This window comes from Falco cherrug, chromosome 5 (genome assembly GCF_023634085.1).
Source record: "Falco cherrug isolate bFalChe1 chromosome 5, bFalChe1.pri, whole genome shotgun sequence".
NCBI lineage: Eukaryota > Metazoa > Chordata > Aves > Falconiformes > Falconidae > Falco > Falco cherrug.
This window is the reverse complement of record NC_073701.1, coordinates 58,102,804-58,117,136: the sequence shown is the minus strand read 5'-3', so window position 1 is coordinate 58,117,136 and position 14,333 is coordinate 58,102,804. Positions and strand designations below refer to the sequence as shown.

The window sequence follows — 14,333 nt, the reverse complement described above, 5'->3', positions numbered from 1 at the left end:
GTATTGCTGTCTGCTCCTTCCTGAGGAGGAACTGCTTAGTGACACACACCACTTACAGGCAGTTTGTTATATTCTGTAACTTCTTCCCTGTTATCCTCTGCTTCCCCTGCCCCGTCCCAGCTACCAGTTGTACAGCTACTAGTTAAATGTAACAATATTTGTATAAGCTATACTTCGCTCAATATAATACACCCAGACTTAACACTGTCCTTTAAGAGTTCAAGAGTGCTCAGACCTTTCTAAATACTGGAGATTTGTGAGTGGGAATTTCAAAACCAACTCAGTGTCATCACTAAGACATGACAAATAAGAAGTTCTGAATAATTGCCTCTGAAGGTCCTACCTGCAAGAGCTCATTCAGATCACATTCATTCATATGATAGCAGATCAAAGCATTTCATGCTGCTATGAGTTTAAAATGGTAGATGTCCTCTCACTATGGCAAGCTGTTCTTTCAAATGAGACCCATATTCAACAGGAAAAAGCTGACCCTGTCCACTTCAGTGTTTAAGGTATATTGTTTTCTGAAACAAAGTATAATACAAAAATAAGGCGTTTAAACTATTTTACAAAAACTGTGTCTTTCTTAATTGTAGAAATCACAACAGTATTAATAAAATATGTAAAGACAACTAATACAGGGTTTATTTAGAAGCAGCATAAATCCAAACAATGCGTATAAATCTCACGTGTTTATTGTTACAGTTCAAGTACATATATTCCTTTCGTAATATCTTGTGCCTTTCCACAGGAACAGACATACAGCTGCTACACAAACAGTTCTTTTCAGAAAGCTTTTACTAGTTTGAAATCTCATCTTTATAATTGGATAATACACTGAACTGTTGCCAGTGATAAATTCCAGATTATATAGGCTACATTTCAAGAGTAAACTCAACACAGAAGGTGTTAAAATTTTTGACCATTGCCATAAAAGGTGACAAAACACACAATTCAAGTGAATTAAGACAGCCACATACACTAGACATTCGTAAAAAAAAATCAGATGTTTAATATAAAATACTCACCTATCTTTAAAGATGAAAAGCTTGTTAAAAGTTAACAGTATGGGCTCTAGCTTCTGAATGTCGACAGTGACAGGTTATTGTGAAGGTACCTCTAAAGTTTAAGTACAATCTGTGCTGGCTATATTACTTACACCTCTTTCATAAATTAATAATGGAAGATGGAATCACCTAACGTAGGAGCCTGAGCACCAAAAATTAAATAAACCACTTCAAAATGGGAATAAGTAAGACTTTCCCCATTCACTGTGAGGATAACCTCTGTAGCTTGTTTGGCTGAGGCCATCATCTGTGAATAGCAACCCCAAACAAAATGGGAAACACTTCCACTGCTGAGAAGGAACCAAAGACTACAGCTTGGTCAGAACGCTAAGCGTTACGGAACAATTGTGTGCTTATGGAAAAAATGTTCTATTTCTAAAGAGATGAATGTGAATTCATAACTGTAAACTTTAACTTTAGATAATTTAATGAGTACCACAGTACTGACAATCTTCGTAAGTATCATTAGTATTGAAATAAAGATGTTAAGAAAGCACAGAGAAATTTATTATTCTTACTGGAAGAAGTAGCGAGTTTTAATCTTTTGCTTCAAACATTATGCAGTGGCACCACTTTTACGAACCCTGTTCTCAAGGAAGTGGAGATAGTATCAGGATACAGAATAGGCAATAAGGCTTACTTCTCTGTTTGCCCCCCCTCACAAAAAAACCCAACCAACCAAACAAAAAAAATCCCATAAACCCTTACGTACTGTAGATTATGGGAAATAACCAGAATTCACCCATTTCACCAGTGCTACCATTGCCTACACAAAGTTGCAGTGTACTTTGTGTCTAGCCTGGATAATAGCCACACTGCTCCATCACGCCGACTGATGTAGATCAGACTTCTATTTCCGGGTTCTTGCCCTTCCAGCTGCAGGGGACTGGAGAGAACATAGATGCCAGTGCTTCAGCTCCATGAGGATAAATGAAGTGCTTCACCTCACTTGGCAATGATCTACATCCATCTGAAGAGCGGCAAGAGCATATTGACAAAATGCCTTCCTTGCACTGAGACATGCCAAGTGCCACATGAAGCTTACAGCCTTAGTAAGTTGAGATAGAAAGTTCTTTCACTTTCTGAAAATTTCAGATCTCTCTCTTCAAAAGAGTTCGAAGAGAACTCTTCTGTCTTTGAGTAAGACTGAACATAAACGAATCACATGCAGAAAACAAACTATTTCAGCCCCTGGGCCAGAAACACCATGCCATGCCTGGAAGCACCAAAGCAATGATTATAGAAGAAAAAAGATTTACTGCATTGTTGTCTAATATAGGTTTGCCAGATATGTGTTTAGAGTCTTTTGTTGGGTGGTTGACAACCATGCCAATATTCTGGTCGAAACCTGGGAAAAGAGAAAAAATTAATTTTACAAAGCCAAACAAACCGTAACCAAGCGCATGCAACTTCCTAAATTTAGTTTACCATTATGGTGTGAAACCTCTGTAAGAAGAGAGGCCAACAGACTAAACTAAGTTACAGTTAGTTTAACCTGGTAGCTTCAAAGAATGCGCTATCAATGGAATATTTTATGTTAGAAGTTACTTCTCTTGAAAAGTTACACTTTTGTCAGGTCTACTTCTCTCTTTATGCAGGAATGAAAGAACCTAAATCAGAAGATGAGAAAGTGGTTCCAAGAGCCACTCCAAGGCAAAGAATGCTGTTTTGAACAGAACCGAAACAACTGATTAGCAACACATATTTCCTGTCAAGATTTGTTTTCAAAGGAAAATTATGGAAATAAAATTTTTACTTGATCTGACAGAAAACAAGTTCCTTACAGAGGCTGAATTTATCATACCTATTCACACAGCAGTTTTATACTACCAGCAGCTGGATTTTTGTCCTAGTACTTAAGCCATTTCTTGCTCTACCTGTTTTATCAGTACTCTAGTATTGTGTTTCATTAGCTGGTATTGTACACACACAGTTATCCTATGTTTTGTCCAGCTGCATTATTTTATATGCTGATAAAAGCATAAAATTCTAGCACATTTGATTTTAATGCCAACTCACACTGTAGCAAAGTATAACTGGGTACATATATGTGCACACATTTAAGGTTGACATGAAGAAACATTCCAGAACAAATCAGTATATTTTATATTAATGCTATTTTTCTCTGTAGATTTGAATATCTGCTAATACCTAGAACATGGAAATTTCCTTTTGACCTGCTGATTTATTATAAGAAAGTCTGCAGCACTTCAGGCAAAACTTTAAAAAACCCCACACCACAAACTTGTTTGACAGGTATAGTGCTGGTATTACTGTTACCTTTGAATCATTCATTTAAACATAGCTCTGGATAATGCAAAAGAACTACAGGAAAAAAAAAAAATAAATCAAACTTCAAAGCCTGACAGTTTAACTTCTTAACACTGGCTATGTTTTAGGAAGTTTTAAGATTTCTTGAAAGAAAAACTGGGAATATTTTTTTATAAATATATACTCAAATGCACATAAATCATAGATTCAAAGCATAAACAAGTAGGAAAGGTAACAGTAAGTCCTTCCATTAGCTTTGTTATTTATGGAATAGGTACAGCTTCAGACTAATAACATGGGAAAATTTGAATCTAATTCTGTGCAACTACTCAGACAAAGTTTTACATAGTAAATGTGTGGGCAGGGAAAGATGTTCTATTAAAAACAGTGGGTATCACAGACTATTACGTAAACTAAGTCTAGGAAGCCTACCAACAGGAAAAACACTGACAGAAGGGATTAGCAGTGGTAGCATAAAGTTTTCAAAAAAAGACAATTCTTTATTACTACTGCCACGTTTATTTATTGTTTTTCAAGATACTGTAGAGAGATTGGAGTATTTCTTATGTGACCATCTTAAATAGGGATTGGAGAAGTGGGCTAAAGTAAGGAGGGACACAAAACCTAACAGGGTGCACCACACGAGCAGCACTATTTCATCTGTATCAGCATATATATGCCATAGTCCATATTTGTATGTAGTATACATACTACAGCAGTGCTTATGAATTTGTAAAAGAAACCGTGGGACTTGCATACTGTCCCTGCTGCAACTAGCAAAGTAAGTTGCTCAGCATGGAAAAATATCTGAACTAAAGAAGAAACAGATGCTGATCAACGCAGGCACACATTAGCTAGCTTTACCACATTCTCTTAATGCATCTGCCTCATTAGGAGCACGAAACATAGTCTGAGTGCTTAAGTGTTTCCTCTTTAGTACAGACACATCTAAAAATTTCTCAAACGGTTAAACGCTCCATTATATTTTGGACTTTTCCTAGAACCACAAGGAACAGAGCAAAAGAACAAAGCCTACCCAAAATACTGTACACATTTTCCTGGAGCTTTTCTTATTTAATTCTTAAAGCTGAGACTATTGCTAAATCTTCAGAGTCAGAAATGGACTTCTGCAGTATCAATTTAATCTAAGTAAATGGATAAAATTAAGCTGACGTTTTCTCTTGTAAAATGTTACCTTAATTAGATATATGGAAAAGGAGAGGGCAGCAATTGCGTCTTCCAAGGTAACATGTTGGAAGATCTCCAGTCTCTTTCAGTCATCAATTAGACAGTAACACAAGATAAACAAACGAAAACATGGAAAAGGACCAACTGCCCCTGCTCTTGTTTTCATTATCGTGTCCATCACTTTGGCTCCCTTTGTCCTTTGTGTTGCTATTTCTGTATTTTTTCCATTTAGAAATCATGTCCTCAGCCTTTCTTGAAATTCAAGTCCATTTTTAGGTTACATTAGGAGAAGGGGGCGAAGAGAAAAATCTTACCGCTGTATTGCATTGTAGCTCCCAAATATGAATCAACAAGTGATCCCAGTAAGCCAGCTGCTGCACCAAACACAATAATGGGCCATTGCGGAGCAGATATTTCCAGATCAGTCACAAAAACGAGTTGTGTTATAAAGTAGGCTATACCTACTGCCATGCCCCCAATCAAACTTGAGATCAGGCCCACTAAAGTAATTGCTCCGTTAGTACCTAAATCAAACAAAACCAAGCTGATTGACAAACTTTTTCATAAAGACTTGTATTTGTTCAAATGGTTTATAGGAAATCAAACCTGTGTTCATAGTGGTCTTTCCCCCTTATATCCACAAGGCTCTGCTACCACAGCTTTTATTTACAATTCCCATTACGCTGCTGAAAAGCTTAACCTGTACTGTTACAGCCTATTACTACTACTTTTTCTGTCTCTAAGGCCAGTTATCTAGAAATATTCACTAGCATTAAATGTAATAAAACCAGATAGCACATCTCTCAATATCACCTGGTATTTGTCTGCTGTAAGGTATGGGAGGCAGGATAAGAAAAAGAGAGTTGCTCCAAAAAATACAGAGCTTGAGATGTGCACGTTATTAAAGCAATGCCTCTTTCAGAAGAAGTACATACCAAGACACATTTCACCAACACTTCTAAAAGAAATAACAATATCCACAGACAGGAAGATGTTTGACAGCTCACTGAATAAAAATCTGAAGAATGCTTATAAAGACACAAGAAAAAGATGCCCATGCATTTACATTCCATCCCACAAGATCTAAAATTCACATCAACATGCCAGCAAGACTCAAAAAAGACACACTGCTTTAAGGTAGCAATGTCATCCACTGTGGAGACAAAGTTTGACAGACAGAAGGTTCACCTTACCCACCCTTGGTAAGATATAAAAGGAAACGAGCAATTCGGTTTAGAAGTGACTTTTCTGTAGTGTCTGTATTGAACGTATGTATTCTTCTACTGATTAGAATTTTAATGTCTGAAAAATTCAGCTGGTAACTTATATTCTTTGTATTATTGGAAATACAAACACTTTTAATAGTGACAGAAATGAGAAGTGACCGCCTTCACTAAGAATGATTTTAGCTCCCTGGATGGTGCATCTCACCAACAAGATGCAACAGAAACACAGCTGAGTATATTCCATTTCAGAGAATGCATTCCTGCTAATCCCAGATTTTTCTCATTTTCTAATCCCAGATTTCTGATACTTGTTTTTCTGGGTCTTTCTTTTAACTTTTCAGGTTGGATGCATAATTCAAAACAGATGAGCAAAATATTAAGAACACACAGAACAGATAACACCTTACCTACTGGCACCTTTTCCCAGGTTGTTATCAGTCTTGGCTTGCTTTTACTCAACACACAACCAATCTCTGAAGCCCATGTATCACCAGCAGAGCATGCCAAGGCTCCCAAAAGGGATAAGCACATCCATGATGCTGTGTATTGCTTTGAAAAGTCAATAGGAATTTCACCTGGTCCATTTTCTATCATATATAAGACAGCCAGCTCAGTAGGAACACCACCGTTACAGAATACTTGCACCCAATTCCTCTGTCCACCTAAAGTGACAGAAACTAAATTTTAGCATTTTTAGGCAAAATAGACAGGCAACAGCATGAGACAAAAGCAAAATACACATATACAAAGACACACTTTCAAAACAGAAACTAGATAGCAACTTATTAAATAGAACACAAGCAAAAGCAAAGTCACTTGCTAATGTTCATAGGGATGCAGGTGAAGGGGAGACATGACAACAGTGTTCCCTACTCCTGACATAACATCTCATCTGACCCTTTGAAAGCAACAGGACTATGCAGTATTTATTTTCCACAAGGGATCTGAAAGAATGAAAATGTTATAGCTTACCTTCTTTGTATTCTGAATCTATTTGCTTCTTCACATCTTTTTTCCATTTAGTAAGTTTTGAAGAAGTAACAAAAAATACAAGCAAAGAAGTGAAGAAACTGTAATTTGCAACTGTAAGGATAAATCCAACCACCAATCCTATGGAAAAAAAAGATATAAAGTTCTTTCATGTCATAATGCCTGCTTTGCACAGCAATTAAGTATCTTAAATCTCTTGAATATGAAAAGTATCTTCATGATAAACCTAAGGCAATCATGCAACAAGAGAATACTGAAATGCCTAATACCTGTATGACAATTCCAAACATCCTGACTGAAAAAAGAAAGGCATCTTTATCATTTTCTCTTAGATTTTATTGCTAAATTGATGATTTTACTGCTATTGCTGAAGTGTGAGATTTTTAAGACCTTCTCTTGCCACAAATCAGTAATACTGTGCAAAATTAAAGATCTATTTTAAAAAAAACGCAACAAAGGATATACAATAGAAATTTAAATACTCTGCCTGAAGAATATAATTATTTGTTTAAGAAGCATACATACAGCTGTGTCTGTGTCTCTACCAATAAGTTTATCTTCAGTTTAGGAATCAAATCCCTCCCACGAGGTCCCTAAGACAACCTGGATAACTCCATACATCTTAATAGATACTACTTCTCCCTTCTTAATTTTCTGTTTCTGTTTTTTTATGCCATCTTCTTCTTTCTGTAATTTTCTTCAGTATTTGAGCTTCTGGATGTACTTTTTTTTTTGTCTCCTTCACAGCAGAGGTCTAATTCTCACTGCCCACATGAGATTACAATTCTTCACAACTGAAAGAAAATTGGCTGCACTTAAAGCAAATGCCAATATAAACTGGCTAGCAGAACTTGCATATTATGAAGTGAAAACATGGCAGAAGAGAAAAGATATTTTTTTTTTTAATTTAGAAAATGCTCCCCTTAACTCACACACAGAACAAGACTTGCAAAACGGGTGACACGGGAGGAAAGGATTTGAGGTCCTGTTTCTTTCCATTGACCATCAGCTCAGACAAGGCCACAAGACAAGGGTGAATCACCTCACCCAGAAATCCTGCATCAGATTTCAACAAACATATTGTACACTACATTGGGGCTTTTCTCACATGGTCAAGAAAAACTTTGTTGAAATGGTTACTTGTTTGAAGTGAAGTGCAGATTTAATTTTATTTTTATTTTTGGGAAGCCATAAAAATGCCTAGAACTGCTCATATTACAGAAAGGAGAACGATGTTATCTTTCCGGGTTTCTAGTTTATCTTTACAGGTTACCCGGCAGGCAGGCAGGCTGCTGACATGGCTCAGTTTTATGTTACCTCTTTACCGCTGTCTCTGCCATTTCTTTACCTCTATGTGAATCCATCTATATGTTAAATCAAAATATGCAATCTAACTGCATACTATACTGAAGTTTAAAATAATCTTTATGTAGAACAAGAATCTTTATATAGAAAAAGAATCTTTATATAAACCTTAATTATAGTATTAATCAAATTATTACAAACAGCAGCAAAATTGGACATGACTATTTAAACAGGCATGAGAAAAAAAACAGTATGAATTCAAGATACGTATGCTTACATTTATACTTTTATTAGAACTAGGTAATAAAGTCTTAAAAGAATATTACATACAATGAAAAAGACCTTTATTTAGTTTACTGAACTTTTAACTTAGTAGTCTCAGAAAACATACCTCCCAATACACCACTATGATCAAGACTCTTCTTCTTATAACCCTGCGTAGCAATCACTAGTGGAACCGAGAATGAAAAAAGCCAGCGCCACGGAGAAATGGGTCGTAAAGTACCTGATAAATACATGAATATATTTAAGATTTGACCTTAACAGAGATTAAAACTTTTTACCCTTCAGAAGAAAAACATTCATAGGAACAGAAGACCAAAATATCTGCAGTTACCTACTCAATTTTTCTTTTCAGCTTTCACAGAAAAAAGCAAATACATCTCATGAAATAAAATTACAAAAAAAAAATCATCTGTGATAAGAAATAAAAGTGGTGATATTTTCCATTCTAAAAGGGATTTATAAAACCCCCAAATTAACATTCAAAATGTTAAGACCATCTGAAACTTGATTTGGATACAGCAGGTAAGCTCAAATTTTAGAAAAGAACAAGCCACTCATACAGCCACAGTAAGGTACACAGATTTCAGCTTCAAATGTGAATAAACACCAAACTAAAATTCCAGTTAACAAAACATTTGCATTCTTCTCATCTAAAGAGACTGCAAAGCAACTTTAAGTAAATAAACTCGTGCAAGAGTTTGCCTTATAGATTGTTACGACTAATTATCTGGTAAGTATAGGAACAAATCTGAATTTTTTACTATTATGATTCTTTTTTTGATGAAGTTCAGAAAAGATGGCAACAACAAAGGGAATGAACAACACTGTCCATGATCACTAATGTTTTTTAGCTTTGTAATAGAAGAAAAAATACTACAATATATTGGAAGCTTTACCTTGTTTTTCAAGCCATCTCAAAATGCCTGTGTTTTTAGGAAAAGTAACTCTTGTTCATCAAAAGCTTTAGCTTGATTGCTAGCTCTTGGCTATGAAAAGGAAGCAACTTTTTTCATCCCCTTTTTCATCATCTATGTATTCCAAATTATTCCTAGGATGTGCCTAATATTGTCACTGTTGTCTACACCATCAATTTTTACACTATGTTAATAGAAGGGCTGATGCTACCTGGCTAACAGAAGACTTGAGAAGTTGTTTCATTTCTATGTGGAGAGAAGACATTAGCATGCATATAAACTGGGTAATAGCTGTGTTTCTATAGCTTTAATATTACTACCATATCCTCTTTATCCTGGTTTGGAAAACTTATATATTCTGTAATATATGTAAGTGCATGGTTGAGCTACAGTGATACTTGATGCCATCTAATAAAACTAGCAGAAAGTCCTGCAGTTCATATTTATTTATTTATTTTATGCACTGATTCTATCCTTCTGCTTGTCTGTGAACAAATCAGTTTAATCACAGCATTAGTGATAATTTACACTGATTCAAGAAAGGAAGTTGCTTGTTTTCATATGAAAGGAATTGTACATAAGCAAAGCTCCTGTATTTGGAAAGTATACTGCTTTTTGGGAGCTGAAGAGAAAGAAATTTTTTCAGGTCTAGTACTAACATCTACACAGAAATGGCTCACCTGTTAATTCTCCTTGTTATACAGAAAATAAAGCCAATTTAGAATGTTTTGAAGTATTTAACTGGAAATTAGTCAAACCCCAAACTTTTTACAAGGACTGCTTTCAATGATATTCTTCACTAATAACTTTTAAATTTGAATGCTTAAACCACCGAGACAGCTGAAGAACTCCCAAGCAAAAAGATCCTGGTTTTCAAAACTACAAACCGTTTACTTTTACAAACAAAACTAACTAAATAAAAAAATTAATCAAGTTAGTTTCTCATCAAAATATCTACAGTGCCTTCTAAAAAAACTTTCTCCTGAATTTCCAGTTTGTTCCTTTTGCTCATACATTCAAGTTACTATGATCTGAATTAAAACAAGTTTGCAGAACAGGAAAACAATATCCCACTCAGCTGTCATAATTCCACACCATTTGATAAAGCACTAGTGACCATAGCAACTTATATTCTAAGGAGACAATTCATCATCGATGCCCTAAACATATTTGTTTCCTTCTAAAATTCCAGAACACTCACTAAAATAGTTAAACAAGTTATTATTGTCCAGTTAAAAGATGTTACTTCAATCATTACACTGACTCAGTAAATTACTGCCTTAGCAGTAAGAGTCTTACAACCTTTATATTCTAACACCTCATGTTGACTTTAAATTGGAAGATGTAATTTTCATTGCAAAAGACACCAAAAGTATGTTACAGAATACTGAAATTTAAAAGTCTGAGAAGAAATCCTTAATACTACAGTTTCAAAGTCTGACATCCAGAGGCAAGATAGCTATTGATTATACCCTGAACTATACCACTTACTCTGACAGAATTTCACTACCAGAAAAATTACAGGAAAGCCAGTCTACTAGGTGAAAATGGTGTGACTGCTTTCTAAAACATCAGCCCTTTCCGTTCTTTTGAACTTGGTGTAAGGCTCTCAAAAATACCCTTTAGGCTGGTAACTGTCTCATCAAGATTTCAAGCAACAGTTTCGGTTTAAAATACCCACACACTTAAAAAGTGAAGCTAATAGTGAATGTAGGTTTTAAGCTGAAAAAATACAAAATCATGACAAGTTATTTATCATATCTACTAAACAAATGTAAGACATCACAAGTCTAGCATTAAAGTAGGTCTCAATCTCATAGAAGAAAGATTTCACACAACCCCAGAAGCTTCTCTTGATGGAAAGCTAAACATGATGGTTTTCAACAAGTTGTGGTGTTGTGTCAGCAGTACCTAGCACTTTGCAGATACGCAGGCTCCCTGGTGTAAGATAGAACAGTAAAACACTTGCCATTGCAAGTACAATGATTCACAAGACGAAAACTTCTCTTCTGTGTACTGAAAAGCCCCAATGCCACAGGGAGGCAAGCAAGGGAGTCTTGCAGTCAAGGGCTGACTCAAAAATTCAAAAGGCAAGTACACTGGCTGCATATGAGAACTCCAGTGCTGTAGTCTGGTATTGCTTATCACCAACTAAGAAGGCTTTTGGTATTAACTTGAGTGTGAGCAGTACCAGAACACAATAGGGTTCTTTTTGGTTGAGTTAACAAACAGAATTCTGCATTTTTTTTATTTTTTTTTTTTGGGGGGGGGGGGAGGGGAGGGATCACAAAGTATTGGTACTAAATTACTACTACATGTAAACAGTTAAAACTAAGTACACATTCATTGGTCTATTATGGATTCTTCAACATTCCCATTTTATCAACATTTTGGTCCCTGTTTGATGCTTAAGCAAATACTATGAACTGTAAAGTAATAAGTAATAAAATTATGCTTGTAGTATTTTTATATTTATTGTTGTTAAGGACCGTTTTATGGGCTAAACTTATTTAAGCTCTCTCTCCCACTTCATTAAGCTCAATCCTACTATACACTTCATTCACCTCAAGCCAAGGTCTTTCCACATTCTCAGGCAAACGGACAACAGAAGTTTTATGTCCTTCTTGTTCCACAATAATTCTCTACAAAAAGGAGGATTTGTCTGCAGTCTCCTCCTTTGTATCAGTTCTTATCCTGATTCACCTGATACCAAGGCCTCTCTACTCCACACTGTCAATGCTCAATCACATTAGATAGCAAGGGCTAGAATATCCTAAATAGCAGAAAACCTCAAAACTATACCTATAGAGAGCAGACACGCACAAATAAATTTGTGTGTTTAAATCCAACTTGGCTAGCTCTAAATGACACAAAACCTGGTTGTGAAGCCTGCTTCTGCATACCTGCTATGTGTCTGACACCCCTCTATGAGCCAAAGTAGAAGTGTACAGGTAATACAGATTTATTGCTGTACCAGGACTAATATCCCATCCTAAAACCTGAAGCACTGAAAAACACCACGTGGAGACATTCAACTGCTGCTGCAGAAGGCAGCTTATACTGGTGGGCTATTTGTTCTACTTCTTCCAGATCCAGGGTGACACTAGGCAGTTGAGGGTGTTCATACTGCATCCTCAGACACTCGCAGCAACATTGCACTGACAACAGAGCTCTTTCTGCATGAAATTGGCTAAGGTCTTAAAGACAGGTCTTCATCCGTCCTGCAAAAGCAGTTAAACTCTTCTAGGCTTGAGTACTGCTGCTTTTGCACACTGCTGTAAAAATGGTCCCAGAACCAAAAAGATAGACCCCAGAAACTACTAGTGCCCCTGCAAATACACACAACTGAGCCACGGCTTACTCGAGTTGCCTGAGCAGAACACTGAGCTGATCACACACTCCCATTCCAGAGACACCGTGCAGACATCCCTCTCTTCTTGCACCATTTCCCATGTTTCTCTGTTCCTTGACCAAAGAATTCTTCTTGCATGCCCTATTCAAAGGTTGCATGTATGTTCCTAAAACTGTCTTGAAGGCTGGTGTGCTCCTCCCCCTGCTGTCACTACTTCCCCTAATACAGAAAGGCCTCTACCAGCGCACTTTTCACTTTTTCATTTTTATCTTATTTGCATTCTTTCAGGGAGACAAATCCCACACGATGCCAACGTTCACGGGACCCCTGGGCAGAGCTGCAAAGGGCACAGCAGCCGTTAACACCTAAACCATTATCAGCTACTGTCAGGTCTGAGGCTACCAGCTCTACCGGGGATGGAAGGGGCTGTGCACAACCGCCTCCCCAGTTCCCTGTCCGCAGCCTGCGGGGGCTGGAGGGGCGGGCGGCTCAGCCGGCCCCTGGCCGCGCCAGGCCGGCCCCTGCGGACTCACCGTAGTACGTACTTGCGGTCATGGACACGATCCAGAACACCAGAGAGATACAAATGAGCAAGTTCAGGACGACGATATTTGCCATCATCTTGAGGTACGCTGCGAAGAAATCCTCCTGGTCACAGGACATAGGAAGCCAGAGGGAGAACACCTGGCGGGAAAGCACAGGGCGCAGCGCATCAGCGACACCGCTACCTCCTCCTCCTCCTCGGCCTCCTCTTCGGCCTTGGCCTCGGCCTCCTCCTCCTCCTCCTCGGCCTCCTCCCGCCCGGCCCAAGCCGCGGCCCGGCCCGGCCCGCACCGCCCCCGATGCCGCCTCTCGCGCCCGGCACCTCGGGGCGCTGCTAGGCGACACCGAAGCGTTCATGGGGGCGCGGCTGCGGCCGCCCCCCGCCCGCTCGGGGCTGGGCTGCCCGGTGCTTGGCGGCTGGAGGCCCCCGCCCTGCCTCCCGCCCCTCGCGCCGCACCGACCTGCTCCCCCGGCCCGCCCGCGCCGCCACCATCCCGCCCCGCCGCCGCTCCGCGCATGCGCCACCCGCCTCTCCGGCGGCGGGGAGGGAGGGAGGGAGGAGGGGCCCTGCGCTCCGGCGCGGTTCCGTCCTGCCCTGCCCTGCCCTGCCCTGCCCTGCCCGCCCCGCCCTGCTTTGTCCACCCCACCCCACCGTAGGGACGCTCCTGCCCCGTGCGGCCAGGTGCCCGCGCTGCTTGCCCTCAGTGCAGACACTTCCCCTCTCTGATGGCGGGGGCGGGGCCGCGTCCCTCCGCCCGACGCTGCCGCCTTCCTGCCAGCGGCCGTCGCCACAGCACGGGCGGCCCCGTCCCCTGCGCCTCCGCAGCCAGGCGGCTGCTTCGTTGCCGTGGGCGGCTTCTGCAGCTGAAGGGCGCCAGCCGGCCTGCCCAGCCCAGCAGGCGGGCCGGGGCGCGCCGCGCCGCGGGGCAGCCCGGTCTCCCGGCTGGCCGCCCGCAGACGCGCGGGGCTGCGGCCCGTCCACCGGCCGCGGGACGGGGCTGGGGCTGCGCCCCGCCACCCAGAGGCCTTCCCAGCCGCGGGTGGGCTCCCGGGTAGCGGTCCTCAGCGGGACCGGGCTCTGCCTTTGGCAAAACGCCGAGCTGTGAGCGTGCTCGGCCGTCCCTGCGGCAGCTGCCCCGGGCCGGTGGCTCAGGCCCCACGCGGCGTTTGGGGCCTTGCAGTGGTGGGCTTG

General features: G+C 40.0%; 1 protein-coding gene across 3 annotated transcripts; it reads right to left on the bottom strand.

Moving 5' to 3' along the window:
- Positions 1-623: 623 nt before the first annotated feature.
- TMEM19 (transmembrane protein 19) lies at positions 624-13,725 on the bottom strand. 3 transcript variants are annotated; one of them, XM_055710552.1, is made up of 7 exons: positions 13,603-13,725; positions 13,132-13,282; positions 8,439-8,552; positions 6,725-6,862; positions 6,160-6,414; positions 4,841-5,050; positions 624-2,415 (listed from the first exon to the last, which is right to left on the bottom strand). In XM_055710552.1, exons 1-7 carry the CDS (start codon positions 13,657-13,659, stop codon positions 2,252-2,254), a joined length of 1,089 nt encoding a protein of 362 aa, XP_055566527.1. In that variant the 5' UTR covers positions 13,660-13,725; the 3' UTR covers positions 624-2,251. The 3 variants fall into 3 exon arrangements, with proteins under 3 accessions (XP_055566527.1, XP_055566528.1, XP_005431942.3); XM_055710553.1 differs by lacking the exon at positions 13,603-13,725 and adding an exon at positions 13,464-13,481; XM_005431885.4 differs by lacking the exon at positions 13,603-13,725 and having other exon boundaries at positions 13,132-13,589.
- Positions 13,726-14,333: the final 608 nt, after the last annotated feature.

What these genes read in the sequence shown, in the direction of transcription:
- TMEM19 (XM_005431885.4), bottom strand. Translation starts at nt 13,498, where the DNA reads ATGAACGCTTCGGTGTCGCCTAGCAGCGCCCCGAGGTGCCGGGCGCGA. An exon ending in GACCGCAAGTACGTACTACG is followed by an intron (nt 8,553 to 13,131) that starts GTGAGTCCGCAG and finishes TGTATTTATCAG; the next exon opens with GTACTTTACGACCCATTTCT. An exon ending in TCATAGTGGTGTATTGGGAG is followed by an intron (nt 6,863 to 8,438) that starts GTATGTTTTCTG and finishes TTTTTTCCATAG; the next exon opens with GATTGGTGGTTGGATTTATC.